The sequence below is a fragment of the Plecotus auritus genome, assembly GCF_963455305.1.
Source record: "Plecotus auritus genome assembly, chromosome: X".
Classification (NCBI taxonomy): Eukaryota; Metazoa; Chordata; class Mammalia; order Chiroptera; family Vespertilionidae; genus Plecotus; species Plecotus auritus.
Genome location: NC_137784.1, coordinates 23885477 through 23905258, shown reverse-complemented (window position 1 = coordinate 23905258; position 19782 = coordinate 23885477). Strand labels below are relative to the sequence as shown.

Below are 19782 nucleotides of genomic sequence, written 5' to 3'. Positions count from 1 at the left end.
TAGGTCAATAGTTAAATTAAAAGGACAGAGGATATTTCTTACTTCACAGTTCTATAACAGAGGAAAAAAGAGAAACATCCTTTCAGTGCCACAACCCTTCTGTAGCCATATTTCTAGGTAGATGTTGCCCAAAGCAGATAAAGCTGAGGCAGGAAAGTTGGAATAGGGAACAAAGGCCTCAAGCTCTACCCCTCCCCTTTGCTATCTTGGCTGAAACACCACAGACAAGACTGTCACTGACCATCTGTTCCCCCAATTCCCCTCCCCAATTTACTATAATTGGGAGGACCAAAAAGAAATTACTATCTGGAGAGGAGAGACAAGGACAAGTCACGTAGGCAGTCACCCCATCAGCATCCAAAGCAGAGGACTACCCTATGCCCCCTTGCCTACATTTAATAAAAACCTTCCACCCAGACACTATTATTGGTGCATCTAGTTCTCCAAGTCACCGACTCTCACTTTTTGAGTGCATACTATCGCTTCAATAAATTTACTGTGCTTTGCTAAATCTTTCTGTCATGCTTTTGAATTACTTCCTGTTCCATGACAAGGACCTAGACAGGGTTGAGGGCCCCCTTTAGACTCCCCGAGTGCTACCCAGCATCAAAGCCACAGTCTTAGATTTGTTGCCAGAAAAGGAACTAATGAGATGCTAGTCCAAGCATTATTGAGGGAGTTTGTTTAGGTCCTTCCTTCTAATTAGTACAAATTACTAATAGAATTGCTGGATCCTTTCTACAAACTGCTGTATAGCCATAGGTAATAAAATTTTAGCTGCTTCTTTCAAATACAATACAAAGTTATTTACCAAAAAATCAAAGTGTAATTTATTTACTAGCAAACCAGTACAAAGCTATGCTTACAGATAATTTGAACTTCAGATTAACCCTGGTTCTATGAGTGCTCTTTGACATTGCTAGAAATTTTTTGTTTTTAAGCTAAGGTGCTCATTCATTCTGATCTATAATAAACAAAAAGGGGGGGATATGATCATCCCCTACAAATATCATAGGAAATGATAGTAGTTAAAATGCAAATAAACCAGGAAAGAAAGATTCAAAGCATTCTATTTGGTTACTGGACAATACCAGGGCCCAGATGGAAGTGTATTATTTAGAAGAATGAGTTATGTCAATTTCCCCATTTCTCACACAGAAACACCTGGGAAAAATAGCCTTCTATATAAGATTGACCCTTATTTTCCTAAAAATATTGAATGTGTTTATTTCTATCCATATGTAATATATAATACATATAAAATCCTGCAATGCAGTACACTGATAAAGTATTGTCCATCTATGTAGCTAATAATGGAATATTATCTATACATTAAGCTTTTCAGCCTTACTTTGGAAAGTAGTAAGTTTCCCTTTTCTCCTTTGCTTTTTATGTATTAGGTTGATCATAAGAAACTGATGATAGTCAACTTAATAGAAAATCTGGAATCTTAGAGATTTATTCAGAGATACTATGATATGTGAGTGTGTGTGTACACGAACGAGTGTCTATGTTTAGTGACAGAGCCAAGTATTACTTATCTGATTGCCATGTTGATCATCAGTTCTTAAAAGGAAAATGGAGATGATAAAGACATGTCTTCTGTGATCCACCCCCTTATATAGAATTGTCTCTGGATGGGCACCTTCTTGGGTAGGTACAGGGTTGTAGTAAGCTTTATAGCTCCAGCACTTTCCCCTTCCAGTAGATTTTTACTAGTAATTCTAATTGGTAATAATGCAACCAGGGATGCAGTAGCTCTTCAGACTCATTGCTGAGTGTGACAGTCCTCCATCCTGCCCCCTTTTGAGACCACAATCTGTGCAAGTGGTTGTATATTTATCCACATACATATCTTAGGCAAGTATATTTTCGAAAGCCTTAATAGTGTGACAATTCAGGTTCTTGAGAAGGCAGGGTCTTATAAAGTGATTAATATGCAGGAATTTCATTGGAGAGTGCTCTCAGAATTCCCACTTGTGAAGGGGAAGAAGGGGAATGAACCAGAATAGGGCAGAAGGAGAAGCTGGGCTTCAATGAAGCTATAACTACAACATCCATTCTCCCCTCCTGTGGTCTGCCCTCCCCTACAGAATTGTCCTGAGTTGGAGCAAGGGGGCCAGGTTTTTATAGCCCACACATTAACTAGTCATTGGATACATGCTACCTCCAGCAACTTTCCCAGAAATTAGTGCAAAACATATTTAAGTCCTGAAAGGGGGCTGACAGCTCAGCACAGTGCCCACTGCACCAGTAGTTCAAGTTTGGTCTGCAGTGGCAGTGATTCTCAAGCTATAGACTATATCAGAATTACCTGGAAGGCTTGTTGAAGCACAGCTTGCTGGATGCCACACTCAGAGTTTCTGATTTAGTAAGTCTAGTGTAAAGCTTGAGAATTTGCATTTCTAATAAGTTCTCAGATGATGCTCATGCTGCTGGTCTGTGGGCCACACTTGGGGAACCACTGTACCATACTGCCCATGTTTACATACTGAGGATGATATATGATGCCCTTATGAAGGGATATAAAACCTTTTGAAGGCACCATACCATTCCATGCTGCATCAAATTCTTAGCTATTTTCATACATTATAAAGTTGAAATAGCTGAGAATTAAAATTTGTTATATAAATAGTACTTAACCAATACAGTAGATTATATTTGTAAAGCATCATTGCTATTTCTGATATCTAGTCATTGTTACTTTTAACATTCAGCCAAATTTTCTTCTTTGTCTATAATTTGATAATCTAGATAGGAATTTACAAAATAATCCATGTTTAAGACGTTTAGTTTTGTTCTAAGGCATTTTTAAAATTTCTTTATGATTCTCATAATGTTTACATTTTTTAAATATATTTTATTGATTTTTTTACAGAGAGGAAGGGAGAGGGATAGAGAGTTAGAAACGTTGATGAGAGAGAAACATTGATCAGCTGCCTTCTGCACACCCCCTACTGGGGATGTGCACCAAGGTACATGCCCTTGACCGGAATCGAACCTGGGACCTTTCAGTCCGCAGGCTGACGCTCTATCCACTGAGCCAAACTGGTTAGGGCAATGTTTACATTTTTTTATCATAGAAGCCATTTCAAGCCACATGGTTACAGACAATTAAAAAGTACAAGCTACATTCAGAGCTATTAAATGCACAAATATAGCATACGTGTACCCTTGACTCATTTCTAGTCTAGACTTAGCACAATGAAAATTTAGGAATTCAGTGTACACGAACTGACCTCAGGAGAAAGGATAGAGCCTTAAAATCCCCACACAAGCAGGAAACAACAAACTCACCTCTGATGGAAGAGGCCTGTAAGGGGCTCATTTGAAGAAATTTTCTGCTGTTGATGCCACTGAATTTTTAAACGTGTTTCCCAAATTGGAAAATATTCAGCCTGATGTTGTCAGTATTTCAGACCATAGGGGTATTGTTTAGGAAAATGATGCCTTACTGTCCTGAAAGAGTTACTGTTCTTCCCTAAAGGCCTAATTTACAAAGCAGCAAACTCACCGGTAGGATTTGGCTGGAAATCTCATTGTCTCAGTAGAACCCTTTCATCTGATTTATGTGCATTATGTTTTACAAAGAACTCAAAGTTATTTACTGGTTACTTTCTCTGGAAGCAGAGGGTAAGTGGTATTTCAAGTTTAAGAACAGAAGAGGTATGATGCATCGAGTGCAGCTCATCGTGAAGATGAAGCTGATAAAAAATGCACGGTGTCTAATTCTCTAAGCTTCACTCTGCCACAAGACTTTCATACTGTCTTTTTATTTTGTGTGAAATTAGAGTATGTTCGAAAATATGTCAATATGTAACCCTGTATTTGTTTTCTGGAATGTGACAACTTATTTCTATCCCAAATTTTGGGCTAGATATGGAGTAAGTCTTAGTGATTTCTAATGCATAAGCCAACCTAGAAATATTAGCTTGAACTGGATGAAATTGCTGCCTTTGTAGCCAGAAACACTCCAACATCAGCAGTTACATGTGCTGCAACCTGTACAGTTGTAACATGAAGAATCTTGTCGCTGTAGCAATGGTTCTGAATTTTTAAATCATACTAAATTAAAAGATAAATAAACAACAATTTGGATCTTTCTTCCTACATTGACAGTGTGCCTGAAAACTAGAGAAGCAAGGACCCAGAAGTCCAGGGAAGCCCTGGAACTACACGAGGTTTAACTGATTTCGCTAACCAGCACACTAAGCTACCTTTCAGCTGTGCAGTATTAAAGTTTATTTAGGAGTTGATAAATAGCTTAGTGCAATGCTTCCTTTTTTCCAATAGCTACATCCTCATAAACCTATTCTACCCTCCACCAGTTAATGCAGACAGAAGATTTTTCTCCAGTGTGAGTGCCGAAATGACACTGTAGAAGACTGTATGCTCAGCAAAAACTTCACCCATGATGAATAAACAGCTCTTCCGGGGACTTTGCTGCCGCTAGCTTGGCAGGAGTTGTTTATTGCCTGGTTTGCACATCCCATGATAAAGTTGTTGCTGAAATAAATTGCAATTTTGCATAATTATTGACAATCACATCTTAACAAGCAGTGTGTATCATATTCAAGTGTTCAATTTTTTAAAATCCATTTTCAGTTTATGTTTAATCCCAGAAAGTGTTTGTGTGGTAATCAAAGGCAAATACAGCATTGAAATAGAATACTAATTCCCTCATTGCAGACAAAATTTACCTGAATCTTTTTAGTTGGGATTGTTACCGCCTAAGGCAATTTTACCTCCCAAGCTATTATTATGTAGATGTTTGCTGAGGGTATGTGTGTGTGTACCCACAATACTTCCACTATATATATTTTCAGGAAATGTGAATAATTCTTTTTTAGATTTTTTTTTTTTTTTGGTCAAGGAATGTGGTTTATTCCCTCTAAAAGACTAGAGGAAGTGAGAAGATGGGATGTGGGCAGAGGAAACTAACATTTTTAAATAACTATAATGTGTAACTAGATAATTTGTGAGGCTTTACAGACATTATATTTTCATTCTCATCACAGCCATATGTACTGCAGATGAGAAACTAAGAAATCAGAGAGGTTAAGTAACCTTCCCTATCACACAGTTGGCAGGGGATATTGGGATTTAAACTCAGATCTGTCTGTTTTTCGGCTCTAACTTTTCCAGTACACATAATTTTTTTTTTGGAAAATATTCTCAGTTATATGACAAGCAGGTAATGAAATATAAAGCCAACACAATAGGTAAAACTATTAGAACACCATAGCGAGTGTTACACAAAATAATATTCTGCCTAGAGCTTTCTATGAAAGATGTTATTTTTCTACTTGTTAGTCTTTTGTTTTCCTTTTCCCTCCAATCCCATTCTCTTTTTTCATCCAGCATTCAACTTTCTATTCTAGTTTTACAAAATCTTGACTTTCCTCCTGGCCTATACAATCCTGTTTTCTGCCTCAGGTGACATCAAAGATAAGCATGGTGTAGGGATTTTAAGGTTTTACATATAATGATTAGCTTAAACTTTTATAGCATATTAACATACACTTTCAAAAAAATAAAATAAACTCTCAAAATTGATTAGTAAAACCTAGAAAGTTAAAGAACATTTTTGAGAGTTCATATATGAACTTTCAAAATCCAATATCCTCTATAATAAAAGGCTAATATGCAAATTGACCAGTGTAACGACCAGTCGCTATGACATGCACTGACCACCAGGGGGCAGACGCTCAATGCAGGACCTGCCCCCTGATGGTCAGTGTGCTCCCACAGGGGGAGCATCACTCAGCCAGAAGCCGGGCTCACAGCAGACAAGCACAGCAGCAGTGGCGAGAACCTCTTCTGCCTCCACGACAGCGCTAACGACGTTCCCTGAGGGCTCCTGGACTGTGAGAGGGTGGAGGCCGGGCTGAGGGACTCCCCCCAACCCCACTGCATGAATTTCGTGCAACGGACAGTATGTATACACACACACATGTATATATATATGTGTGTATATACAAATGTGTGTGTGTATATATACACTAGTCTAGTTGTTGCTTTTAAGAGGAGCTTTAGCAACAACTCACCCAGTTTATATATACAGTTTAGTCCCTTTAGCCTTGCTCTTTTTATGGGGTTCTCTGGGTGCACCATTCAGATATTTGAGAATTGCATCTGAATATTTGTTCCTTTGCAGAGTGAACGAGCGAGAGGCTGCTTTGGAAGAAACTTATAGATTACTGCAACAGTTCCCCCTGGACCTGGAGAAGTTTCTTGCCTGGCTTACAGAAGCTGAAACCACTGCCAACGTCCTACAGGATGCCACCCATAAAGAAAAGCTCCTAGAAGATTCCAAGGGAGTAAGAGAGCTGATGAAACAATGGCAAGTAAGTCAAGCATTTCTACTTTAGCATTCTTGTGAATCCAATTGAACCATTCTCAGCATTTGTCCTTGTAATTGATAAGCGGAGACAAAATATTTACATGGCCTGATATATTTAAGCATTTGGGCAAGAAGGAGAGAGGCAGAGGGAGAAGGGAGAGTCATTTACTATTTCATTTAACAACCTGATCTTCTAAATAGTACATGTTTTCAACCAGAAAAAAACAACACAAAAAACTTGCACATAAAACCAGAGCTTTGATCAGGGAGAAACTTTCCTCAGAGAAAGAAATTAGGGGTTGGTTTATTAAATTGAAAAAGTTGCCACTTTGAGTGTTTATTTAATATCTTACAGGGAAAGCATCTGTATGAATTGTCTATTTTATTTAGCATTGCTAACTTAATCAGTTTCCCTTCATTACTTTCAAATACATTTTGAAATGCTAATCTGGCATTTTGTAGCTCTCTTCCTAACATGATCTGTGAAAATAAAAAATGAGATGGCTAAATTTGTCATAGTTAATGATAATACAATTTTCAGACAATTGTTTTTCCTAGAAACAAAAAATTGCCATAACATTTCATATCATAAACTGTGAAAGCAGAAGCAGAGGGTAGTTGTGTTTAATGAAGTCTTGGTGAGAATCATATTTCGCAGCTCAAGTTTATTCTCAGTACCTTATATGATTTTCCTGAACTATGATGGAGTTTTGTTATGTATAGTTGAGTTTTCTGGCTTGATGTACAAACTTCACTATTATCACAAATACGATTTGGAGTGTTAAAATAATATGATCAATTTTTTGGACTAACTTCATTTGCCTCTTTGTTTCATATTTTTAAATCATGAAAAAAAAGATCATATACCCTAGGTTGAAAAATAATTTCAAAATCAAATCATAATAAGCAAACGTTTTTCTCCTTCCCCTTTTTGTTGTTCCTTTTTTTCTGTTTTGAGTTGATATTTGATCTACTTTGCTCCTCTGGTGCATAGAGTGGATGGCAGTGGCAATTTATCACTTCTTGAAGTCTTCATTCTTGCTTTATCATTCTCCTCAGACCCTACTTGCCCCTCCACAGTGTGTGTTGAATCAGTTTGATCATTTGAAGGCAGTTTGTTTAGAACAATATCTGACTTTATCTTTGCGGATATCTCCCATGGCTTGAGAATATAAAAGCAATGCAAAGTTAGACTTTTTTGATCACTCTTAAATAAATGGTTAGAAAATGTGATGCTGTAACTTATTTTACTTACAGCATTTCATAAATAAAAATTCCTCCTTGTAAATGCCCATAAAGCCACCCTAGAATTTTAATAAATACTATACAAATTCACATATTTTCATTAGCTATAATAACAAGTAAAACTTTAAGTGGAATTTCTAGCAGGTTACTTTAAAAATAAAAATATTCTGGTGACTCAAAATAATTTTATAACAGGAATAATAGCCCTTAAATTAGAGTTTAAGTCTGGTTGTGTGCGAAGATACATCCATCTATCACCTATACATTTTATATTTATATCTGCATTACTATACAATGAAAATTCATTTGTAACTCCTCATCTTGAGAAACTGTAAGATTCTGTATCATTAAAGAAAAAAGTTGCCATGTTTCCTACCTATATTGGAAGAATGGAGAATAAAGTACATTTTGAGTTTAGATTTCTGATCTCTGTTTTAAATACAGTTGGAAATTATGTTGAGGAAACTTTCTTCACTTATGCTATATTACTCATAAAAATGTATTTATTCTTAAAAACCATCTCAGAGTCCCTAAAAATCTTAAACATACTGTTTCCCCTTACTATAGTAGGACTAAGATTTCAACATTATTTTAAAACAGAAAATTTTCTCATTCCCTCTTAGTTAATACTGTGTTTTCTATTAATACCAGTTGCCTGAGGTTGAAACTACATTTTATGAATAGGAATGACTTTTATAGCCAGCTCTGATGTCAGTTAGATGGCTCAATAATGGTCTTTTGATGAAATATTTAGAGGTATTAAGGTAAAAACTCTAAAATACTGAAACTCTTGATTATTGTTAATGGTACATGTCAACTGAGAGAATTGAATCAAGATACTGGAGTTTACAAGCAACAAATGGAAGTGCCAATTTTGAAAGTAAGTAAAGCCACATATCATAGGAGATTACAAGCAATTTCAGTCATTTCAGCTAAGTGGAAGTATTTGCTCTTTCCCTCTGAAGATGATTTTTAAATCTTGAACAAAAGGAATTTTATATAATATGTGGAAAGAAAAAATGTTCAAACATTTGCCTTTTCACTTCATTTCAAGAAGCTGATAGCACCTAGCCAGTGTGGCTCAGTGGTTGAGTGTCGACCTATGAACCAGGAGGTCAAGGTTCGATTCCCAGTCAGGACATGTGTCCAGGTTGTGGGCTCAATCCCCAGTGTGGGGCATTGCAGGAGACAGTCAATCAATGATTCTCTCTCATCATTGTTTCTCTTTCTCTCCTTCTCCCTTCCTCTCTGAAACCAGTTTTTAAAAAAGAAGCTGGTAGTATTATATTCATTGTCTGGTTCCTGCTGTACAGTAGTCCCCCTTTATCCAGTTTCAGTTAGCTGTGCTCAGCCATAGTCCAAAAATAATGAATGTAAATTTTCAGAAATAAAAAAATCATAATTTTTAAATTGTATGCCATTCTGAGAAGCATGATTAAATTTCACTCCAACCACCCCGCCCCAAGAATATGAATCATTCCTTTTTCCAGCATCTCCATGCTGTAGATGCTCCGTACGCATTAGTCACTTAGTAGCCATCTAGGTGTCAGATAGACTGTCACAGTATCACAGTGCTTGTGTTCAAGTTACCCTTTTTATTTAATAATGACTTCAAAGCACAAGAGTGATGATGCTGGCAATTCTGATATGCCAAAGAGAAGCCATAAAGTGCTTCCTTTGAGTGAAAAGATGAGTACAGTATGATAAGATATTTTTAGACTACATTCACATACTTTCATTAGAGTATATTATAATAATTGTTCTATTTTATTATTAGTTATTGTTGTTAATCTATTACTGTGCCTAATTCATAAATTAAACTTTATCATATGTGTATATGTATATGAAAAAACATGGTGTATATAGACTTTGGTATATCCACAGTTTCAGGGATCTACTGCGGCCTTAGAACATATCCTCATGGATAACAGGGGACTACTATATAGTAAGAATAGTTCTTACATATTAAAAAAAGAAAATTCCAAATGCCTAGCCAGAACAACAGCTTTCCCAGTGGATCAAATATATCTGTTCACTCCAAAGCAGTGATGTTTTTACTTTATATGAATGCTACTGAATGGAGACAGAGGAGGGAAAACCTTCACAAAATATGTTTTTCTCTGATACTGTCAATTAGTCGTTCTATATATGGAAACTCCAGCTCTTGCTAGACTACCTGATTCTCACTATTGTTTGTCATCTACTTCATAGAATATTTAATTCTCCCAGCAAAAATTATAATCCATGGGCTCTATAAGCATACATGTATTATGAAGCATGTGACCTTAATGGAATTAACCTGATTCATTATACTCTGAAAGTCTTTAAAATTTCTTTCTTATATTAGAAAAATATTATTTACTTTGTTTACTAAAAGTAAGGACATAATAGTTGTCCTTGTACTTTTGGATAATGATAATTTTCTTATAAGTATATTGTTATTTTTAAACTGGAATTTTAAAGCCAATATATTTTTATAGAATACCAAGCATATAGAGCCCTGAGACATATTTTGAGTTTTTTTAATTGAAAATTTATCCTTAAAATGAAGAACTATATTCATAATTGAATCAGGTTCTTCCAGTGTCTAAAACATTTCTTGTTTTGGGCCACAGAGAATTGATAAAGATGGTCATGGTTCCAAGTTCTAACATAAAACCATAGGTAACTAACTGAAAATGAGAAGACTCTGCATCTTTGCTAATATTTCACAAGAGTTTCATCAATCATAACTAGTTTTCTAAGCACCCCTAAGAGATAAATATAATACCCAACTTGTAAAGAAGGTATGTGGCTGTGGTATGTGGTGGGAGAGATGGTCATAAAAGTGTCATAATTAGGTCCAGCCAGAGTGGCTCAGTGGTTGAGTGTTGATCTGTGAATCAGGAGGTCACAATTCGCTTCTTGGTCTGGGCACATGCCCGCATTGTGGGCTCAGTCTTCCCAGTGGTGGGTGTGCAGGAGGCAACCGATGAATGAATGATTCTCTCTCATCATTGATGTTACTATCTCTCTCTCCTTCTCCATTCCTCTCTGAAATATATATATACACTTTACAGTGGCATAATTAGGACCTTTTTCTCAACGAGAGATACTACTATGGAGCAATTAATATTTGAGATTCCTTCATTTGTGATCTGGTTTATGGCGCTGGCCCTGCCTCCCAACTCATTCCCCATTCTGATTTCATTTGTTTTACCCATGTCTCCTCCCAACCCTCTTTTTCATTATAAAAATTCTCTTTGAGGAAACAAAGAATATCCAGATATACAAGTTTGATACACTTTGAATTGTATATCAGAGTACATCTGCAAATTGATTAAGATATCTTAGATTTCTAATACATTCTTGAAATTGAGGAAGTAGCTTCTTCAGTATTTCTTACAAAAATCTTGGCCCACTGGATAAAATTAAGGGAAGAAAGAAGAACACACCCTAGCCAGTTTTGCTCAGTGGATAGAGTGTTGGCCTGTGGACTGAAAGGTCCTGGGTGTGATTATAGTCAAGGGCATATGCCTGGGTTGCAGGCTCGATCCCCAGTAGGGGTGTGCAGGAGGCAACCGATCAATGATTCTCTCTGATCACTGTTTCTATCTCCCTTTCCCTTCCTCTCTGAAAACAATTTTAAAAATTGTAAAAAAATAAATAGTGAAAACATTTAAAAGTTTAGAAAATAAAAGTCAATGAGGAAAAAAGCTTTACCATTAGCAAAGTTTTGGTGCAAAACTCATACCATGGAAAAAGTAAAAGTATTTGGGTAATGTATCCAAGATCTTGAAAAACACTTTCCATAAGAACAGCTACTTTCTTCTATTATATACACATGGAAATTCTATTTTCCTTTTTATTCTCACATAGCTACTGTAAAAAGTCCATACACATTCACAGTATTATACAGATCATAGGTTGAAGAAACACATGCTTGTCATCTTACTGCAGTCCATACTTTATTATGTTCCAGGTTTAGACCCTGAAATTCCCATAGATCACAGAGAGAATAGAAAAGAAATAGTGAAAATAATTAAAAGTTTAGAAAAGAGTCAGTGAGAGCAAATATTCAAGACTGGATAACAGACTGTCAAATTACAGCGGGAAGGCTGGGGAGTGTTGGGGAGGGAGGGAAATAGATCAACCAAAGGACTCGTATGCATGCATATAAGCACACCAATGGACACAAGACACTGGGGAGGGTGGAATGAGGGCATGCGACAGGGGTTAGGGGAGGCTGGGGGAAGGTCAATGGGGGAAAAAAGGAGATATATGTACTAATATATGTAATACTTTAAACAATAAAAAAATTAAAAAAGACTGGTGCTGTATCTCCTATAGTAAATAATCCTAAATACAGAGCATAAGAATCCATTCGTTTTTATCCAATGATCAAGAAAACAATCACTTCAATTTAATGCAATGAGTTTAGTCATTTGATTATAAGGGTTATAACATTCTGAAACATGTTACCATGATCTCTTTCATATATAAACATCTTAATTGAGTGTATTACAAACTTTAGAACCTACCTTTCTGGATATTGCCATTAGAGTTAGCTATTATCTGTAATGATGCACGGAAGCAATAAGTTGAATAACTTTGTAATCAATTATTGGATCCTGTAACTTTATATATACAGTACAAACCAAAAGAAAGATACATAGTTAAAAAGACACTGTGCACGCTGAAAAGTAAATTTGATCACCTCTAATAACAATTGTATTTTATTCCTTACAGAGCTTTGTGAGAATCTTATAATTAGAGGCCCAGTGCACGAATTTGTGCACAGGTGGGGTCCCTCCGCCTGGCCGGCAATCAGGGCTTATCAGGGCCATCTCACTCAGTCCTGATCAATTAGGCCAATGGGGGCCAGCCGGCCATGGGGGGCAGGGACCATGGGAGATTGGCCAGCTGTGGGAGGTTAGCTGTGGGAGCACACTGACTACCAGGGGGCAGCTCCTTCATTGAGCGTCTGCTCCCTGGTGGTCAGTGCACGTCATAGCTACTGGCCAGTCATCCAGTCATCTGGTAGTAATGATTGCTTAGGCTTCCTATATAATAAAAGCCTAATATGCTAAGTGTCTGGTTGTCCAGTCGTCCATTCAACCAATCAAAGCATAACATGCTAATGATATGCTAAGGCTGCTCAACCACTCACTATGACATGCACTGACCACCAGGAGGAAGACTGTCGACCGATTGACCAATCGCTATCATGTGCACTGACCACAAGGGGGCAGACACTCTGACCAGTAGGTTAGCTTGCTGCTGGGGTCCGGCCGATTGGGACTGTGCAAGATGGGCCAGACACACCCTGGAATCCTCCCACGGTCCCTCCCCAGCTGGCCAACCTCCTGAGTCCCTCCCTGGCCCCGATCGTGCACCAGTGGGATCTCTCGGCCTGGTCTGTGCCCTCTTGCAATCCAGGACCCCTCAGGGGATGTCAGAGAGCCAGTTTCAGACCGATTCCCGCAGGCCAGGACGAGGGACCCCACTGGTGCACAAATTTGTGCACCGGGCCTCTAGTTTATATATAAAGATAAATATAAAAACACTTTAAAAAGCTGTCTTCAAATGAAAGATCTGTATTATTAATGTTCTGAATTTCCATTAGACAAAAGTCAAACTGAAAATATAAACCTAACATTGTACTCTTTAAAATCAATAGATCAGTTACATTAATTAATAATGACCCACGATGGTGTGTTGGTACTTGAGCTTCGACCTATGAACTAGGAGGTCAAGGTTCAATTCCCAGTCAGGGCACCTGCCTGGGTTGCTGGCTCAATCCCCAGTGTGGGGCATGCAGGAGGCAGTCGATCAATGGTTCTCTCTTGTCCTTGATGTTTCTATCTCTCTCTCCTCCCTTCCTCTCTGAAATCAATAAAAATATCTTTAAAAAAATAAAAAATGAGGATAATATCTAAATTTTTCATTTTTTTTGTAATTGACAAAGCATTTTTACTTTCATTCTCTAATTTGATTCTCACTGAAAACCTCTGGTATTAGTATGATTATTAGCATTTGCAGTTGAGAAGGGTGAAATTAGAAAGGTTAAGTAATCTAGCTATTATTACTTCCTTGAAAATCAACTAATTTGAGTTTTATCACTCCAGATGAGGAGGGAAATGATTCAAAAGAAAAACCTATTAAATAATTGCTTAGTTTTATGGAATTAATAACACCACACATTTATCCTATTATTTGGCTAGGTAATAATAATAGCTCACTTAAGAGATTACTATGTGCTTGACAGTGAACTAAGTATTTTGCTTGCATGATACTGTATCATCCTATACTTGCTTTTTTTTAATTGTTTGAAGTATTACAAATAGTACATATGTCTCCTTTTTTTTCCCCATTGACCTCCCCCCGGCCTCCCCTACCCCCCAATACATGCCTTTATCTGCCCCCCCCCCCAGTGTCTTTTATCCATTGGTTATGCTTATATGCATGCATACAAGTCCTTCGGTTGATCTCTTATAGCCGCCCCCCAACCTCCCCTGCCTTCCCACTGTAGTCTGACAGTCTGTTCAATGCTTCTTTGCCTCTGTATCTATTTTCCCCCCATTTCTTTCCTTTAAAAAAATCTTGCCTCTGCAGACTAGAAATAAACATATAATAACAAAAAATGTTTGAGTCCCAATTTCAATGTCCAACAGTCCTGAGTCCCCATTTCAGTGTCAAACAGTTCCTTAAGTGTACATGTCAGCAATGATATCTGGATGGTGGGCACATGGTGGCAAAGCAGGTCCGACCCTCTCTGGTTTGGTCCTAGGCAACCTGCTGCATCGCACAGCTGCTGACTGCGAGCGTGGCAAGGTGTCGTCAGCATCTTCCATCTCTGGACTGTTTCTCCTCTTGTCTTCGTGGTTGGAGCAGACCTGTCAATTCCTCTCTGTTGCAGGAATCCACATGGTCTTGGAGTTGTTTTCTGAAAATATACAAACATATTCTCATATACTTTCTACAGATGAAAAAAAAAACTGAAGCTTTAAGAGATTGGGTCACTTCTCCTAAGGTCACACAACTGTATAGAGGAGTCAATATATAAACCTGTTGGACCTTTTGACCTTCGACTAATCCCAGTATACTATCCATTACTCTAAAGGACTCAGTCTTCCAGGAAAAGACCCAAAATAACCCAAAGCAACTTTCAAATCATTCATCTAATAAGAATTTGTTAATAAATAGAACATCCATCTTTCCTTTACATTTTTCAGTCTACGTTCTACATTTACCTCTCAACTAAAATACTTCTCTATGAAATTACCATGATTTACAAATGCAAATGCCTTATAATTTGTTGTTGTTGTTGTTGCCCACCCAAGTCTTCTGGAAAATTTATCACCTTTTTACTGGCTGGGGTATTGTAGTCTACTAATTTTCTCTGACCTCTCTAACTACTCATTCTTTTTTTTTTTTTTTAAATGTGAGGACCTATTCTGAGCTCTCTTTTCTGTCTTCATTAGTCTCATTCTCTTCATTCAATAGTTAATCAATAGTTACTAAGTGTCAGTTATCAGCTAGGTATTAGACTAGAAGCAGACTTTTGTCCATCACCTTTAATCCAATGATTTAGAGATTTTAAAAAATATTTTTTCCAGTATCAATCCCACATTTCTTACTGTATGTGGGGCATATCTTACTCAAATGTCTCACAGACATCATAAATTCATTATGATCCAAATAGGCCATATCTTTTATACAAAGTCTTTATCTCTTATCCTGCCATTCATCACACCACTGTCTTTTTAGTCAGAGATTTCAAACCAAATAGTCATTTCTACATCTCCTTATCACTTGCCTTGCTTTCTAGTTCATTTTTAAGATCTATGGATTTTATGTTTCTCATCCTTTGTACTCATGCTTTTCTGCCCAATCCCCTTAACAGTCTTCTAACTCATGTTCGTATTACTTTCCTCCACTCCTTTCTGCCAACTGTATTGCTCCAATCCAACTTGCAGATTGTCATTTCAAATTACGCTTCCTAAAGCATAGCTTAGATTATGACTCCATTATATATTCCATGAGGGCAGAGATTTCATCTATTTATTCACATATATTCCCATTTCAAGACAGTGCCGAGCACATGATAGGTGCTCAATAAATATTTGTCAAATGAGTGAAAGAATATAGGACTCCTCTGTTCAAACACCTTTTATGACTTCTCAAAGCCTTCAGAATATTCTACAAACTATTTCACCTGGCCCTCCAGGATTGGTCCTCTATCTCAATGTCCAATCTTATTTCTTATTTTTCCTCCTCTTGCACCTTCAACTCCTACTAAAATGCACAGCTAGCCAGCTTACTGTTTTGTCTTTTTTAAATTACATTTATTGGGGTAAGAATTGTTATAACATTATATAAATTTTAAGTGTACAGGTTTATAATAATCTATATATTCCATTGTATGCCAACCACCCAAAGTCTAGTCTGCTTCTATCACCATATATTTGACCCCTTTACCCTATTCAACTTCTGCCACCCCTTCACCTCTGGTTACCACCATACTTTTGTCCGTGTTTTGTTGTTTGTGCCATTGTGACAGTATACTAGTAGATGGATCTCGATAGTATCATGTTAAGTGAAATTAGCCAGAAAAGGGCAAGAACCATATGATTTCAATCATATGGGGGATATAAAACAAAAATAAATGAACTAACATAATTTTTATCTTTTTATGTCCTTGTTCCTTTTCTTGGGATACCTTTTCCACATCTCAGTTTACCCAGATACTACGTAATTTTCAAGGAAAGCCATATTCAAATCCTTTCTTATTCCCTGAGCACCCAAGCTGGAACACATATTGTCTCTCTCTCAATTCCCATAGGTAATTACCTGCGTTTTAAATTATGTTTAGTGCTTTCTGTATTGCATCAGAGAGGCTGGAGAGAATAATATTTAATAGTGTGGGAGTTGAAGCCTGACTGCTTAGGTTTACATTGTGATTCTGATACTTACTGACCATGGACACATTGCTTAATTGCTCTCAGTATGCACAGCTATAAATCAGGGGTAATAATAGCATCTACTTCATCAGGTTGTTGTAAGGGTCATTCAAATTATATATGTAAAGTGCATAAAACATTATTTCACACATAGTAAGCAATCAGTAAACATAGCTAGTGTTATTATTATCAGGTGTGTGTGTGTGTGTGTGTGTGTGTGTATGGATGAATAGATGAAAGATGATAGATAGATAGATAGATAGATAGATAGATAGATAGATAGATAGATGATAGATAGATAGATAGATGCTTTTGTATTGTTTATTTCACTATAGACTCTTTAATGGCACAATTCTCATTTGATTTGAATAAGAAATGCATGGATTAATAAAAATATTCCCAAGACGTTGGCTATCATGTTATTAGAACTCAGATTTAAAGATTTTTTTAAATTTACTGGGGTGACATTGGTTAATAAAATCATATAGGTTTCAAGTGTACAATTCTATAATAATTCATCTGTATGTTGTATTTTGTGTGCATCACCTCAAGTCAAGTCTCCTTCCATCAACATTTATCCCCACTTTACCCTCCATCTACCTCCCCTCACCTCCCTTTCCCTCTGGTAATCACCATACTGTTGTCTATGTTTATGAGCTGTGGATGTTTTTTTTCCCCCTTGATTAGTCCTTTCACCTTTTTTTACCCAGCACCCCTGCCCCACCATCTCCCCTCTAGCAGTTGTCAGTCTGTTCTCTATATCTATAAGCTTGTTTCTATTTTGTTAGTTTATTTTGTTCCTTAGATTCCACATATAAATGAAATCATGATACTTGTCATTCTCTGAATGGCTTATTTTGCTTAGCATAATACTTGCCAAGTCCATCCATATTGTGGCAAAGGTAATATTTGCTCTTTTTATAGACAATTAGTGTTTTATTGTGCAAATGTACTATATAGCTGTTTTTACCCATTCATCTACTGATGGACACTTGGACTACTTCCAAATCTTGGATATTGTAAATAATGCTGCAATGACCATAGAACTGCATATATTCTTTCAAATCAGTATTTTGGGTTTCCTCAGATAGATTACCAGAAGAGGAATCACTGGGTCATAAGGCAGTTCCATTTTTAATTTTTTGAAGTAAGTCCATACTGTTTTCCACAGTGGCTGCACCAATCTGCATTCCCACCAACAGTGCACAAGAGTTCCCTTTCCACCACCTCCTCACCAACACTTCTCATTTGTTGATTTGTTGATGGTAGCCATTCTGACAGGTGTGAGGTGATATCTCATTGTGATTTTAATTTGCATTTCTCTGATGATTAGTGACTGTTGAGCATCTTTTTATATATCTATTGGCCATCCGTATGTCCTTTTTGGAGAAGTGTCTATTCAGATCTTTTGCCCATTTTTTATTGGATTGTTTTGGTTTTTCTTAAGTTGTATACATTCTTTATAAATTTTGGATATTAACCCCTTTTCAGATGCATCGTTGATGAATAGGTTCTTCCATTCAGTGGGTTGTCTTTTCATTTTGTTGATGATTTCCTTTGCAGTGCAAATAATTTTCAATTTAATGTAGTCCCATTTGTTTATTTTTTCTTTTGTTTCCCTTGCCAAGGAGATACATCCTTACATTTAAGTCTTTAATCCATTTTGAGTTTATTCTTGTATATGGTATAAGGTGGTCTAGTCTCATTTTTTGCACATATCTGTCCAATTTCCCAACACCATTTATTAAATAGACTGTCTTTACCCTATTTTATGTTCTTTCCCCTTTTGTCAAATATTAATTGAACTTAAAGGTGTGGGTTTATTTCTGAGATCTCTATTCTGTTTATTGATCTATAAACTTGTTTTTATGTGAGACCATGCTGTTTTGATTATTATGGCCTTTGATATCGGGGAGTGGGGTACCTCCAACTTTATTCTTTCTCAACATTGCCTGAATAAGGGTTTTTTGTGGTTCCATATAAATTTTTGAAATATTTTTTCTGGTTCTGAGAAATATGCCATTGGTATCTTGATAGGAATTGCATTGAATCTATAGTTGCTTTGTATAGTAAGGGCATTTTAATGATGTTAATTTGTCCAATCCATGAACACAGTATATGCTTTCAGTTGTTTGTATCTTCTTCAGTTTCTTTCTTATATGTCATAATTTTCCGAGTACATGTATTTTATATTTTTTTAAATTTTCTTATTGATTAAGGTGTTACTTTACATTTTTGGTTAAATTTATTACTAAATATTTTATTTGTTGATTCAATTTTAAATGGGATTATTTTTCTTATTTTCCCTTTCTTATAGTTCGTTATTGATTATTGATGTATACAAATGCAACTGAATTCTGGATGTTTATGTTATATCCTGCTACATATCAGTACTAGTAGTTTTGTGTTGAAATTTTTAGGGTTATCTATATAGAGTATCATGCCATCTGCAAATAATGACAGTTTTATTTCTTCCTTTCCATTTGGATGCCTTTTATTTCTTCTTCTCTGATTACTGTGGCTAGGACTTTCAGTACTATGTTGAATAAGAGTGGTGAAAGTGCACATCTCTGTCTTGTCCCTAATCTTAAGGGAAGTGCTTTTAGTTTTTCCCCTTTGAGTATACTGTTGGCTGTGGGTTTGTCATGTATGACCTTTATTACATTGAGGTATGTTCCCTCTATTCTCAGATTGCTTAGAGTTTTTATCAAAAAAGAGTGTTGGATTTTATCAGATGCTTTTCCTGCATCTATTGATATGATCACGTGATTTATACCCTTCATTTTGTTTATGTTGTGTATCACATTTATTGATTTGCAGATGTTGTACCAACCTTGCACCCCCAGAATTAATCCCACTTGATCATGGTGTATGATCATTTTATTGTATTGCTGTATCCAGTTTGCTAATATTTCTTGAAGATTTTATTATCTGTGTTCATCAGGGATATTGGTATGTAATTTTCTTTTTTCGTAGAGTCTTTTTCTGATTTTGGAATTAGGATAATGCTGGCCTCATAAAATGAGCTTGGGAGTTTTTCCTCCTCTTGAACTTTTTGGTATAGTTTGAGAAGGATAGGTGTTAGTTCTTCTTTGAATGTTTGTTAAATTTTTCCTATGAAGCCATGTGGCCCTGGACTTTTATTTGCTGGGAGTTTTGTGTGGTTTTTTTGTTTTGTTTTGTTTTGTTTTTACCACTTCAATTTCATTAGTTGTAATTCATCTATTCAGATTTTCTGGTTCTTACTGATTC

The 19782-nt window shown here is 36.4% G+C and overlaps 1 protein-coding gene across 1 annotated transcript in view; it reads left to right on the top strand.

Annotated features, from left to right (window-relative positions):
- The window catches only part of DMD (dystrophin), a 2407712-nt gene that overhangs the window by 1816079 nt on the left and 571851 nt on the right, over window positions 1–19782 (top strand). The window contains 1 exon segment of the mRNA XM_080651877.1: window positions 6158–6347. Coding sequence (XP_080508003.1) covers window positions 6158–6347 — 190 coding nt within the window.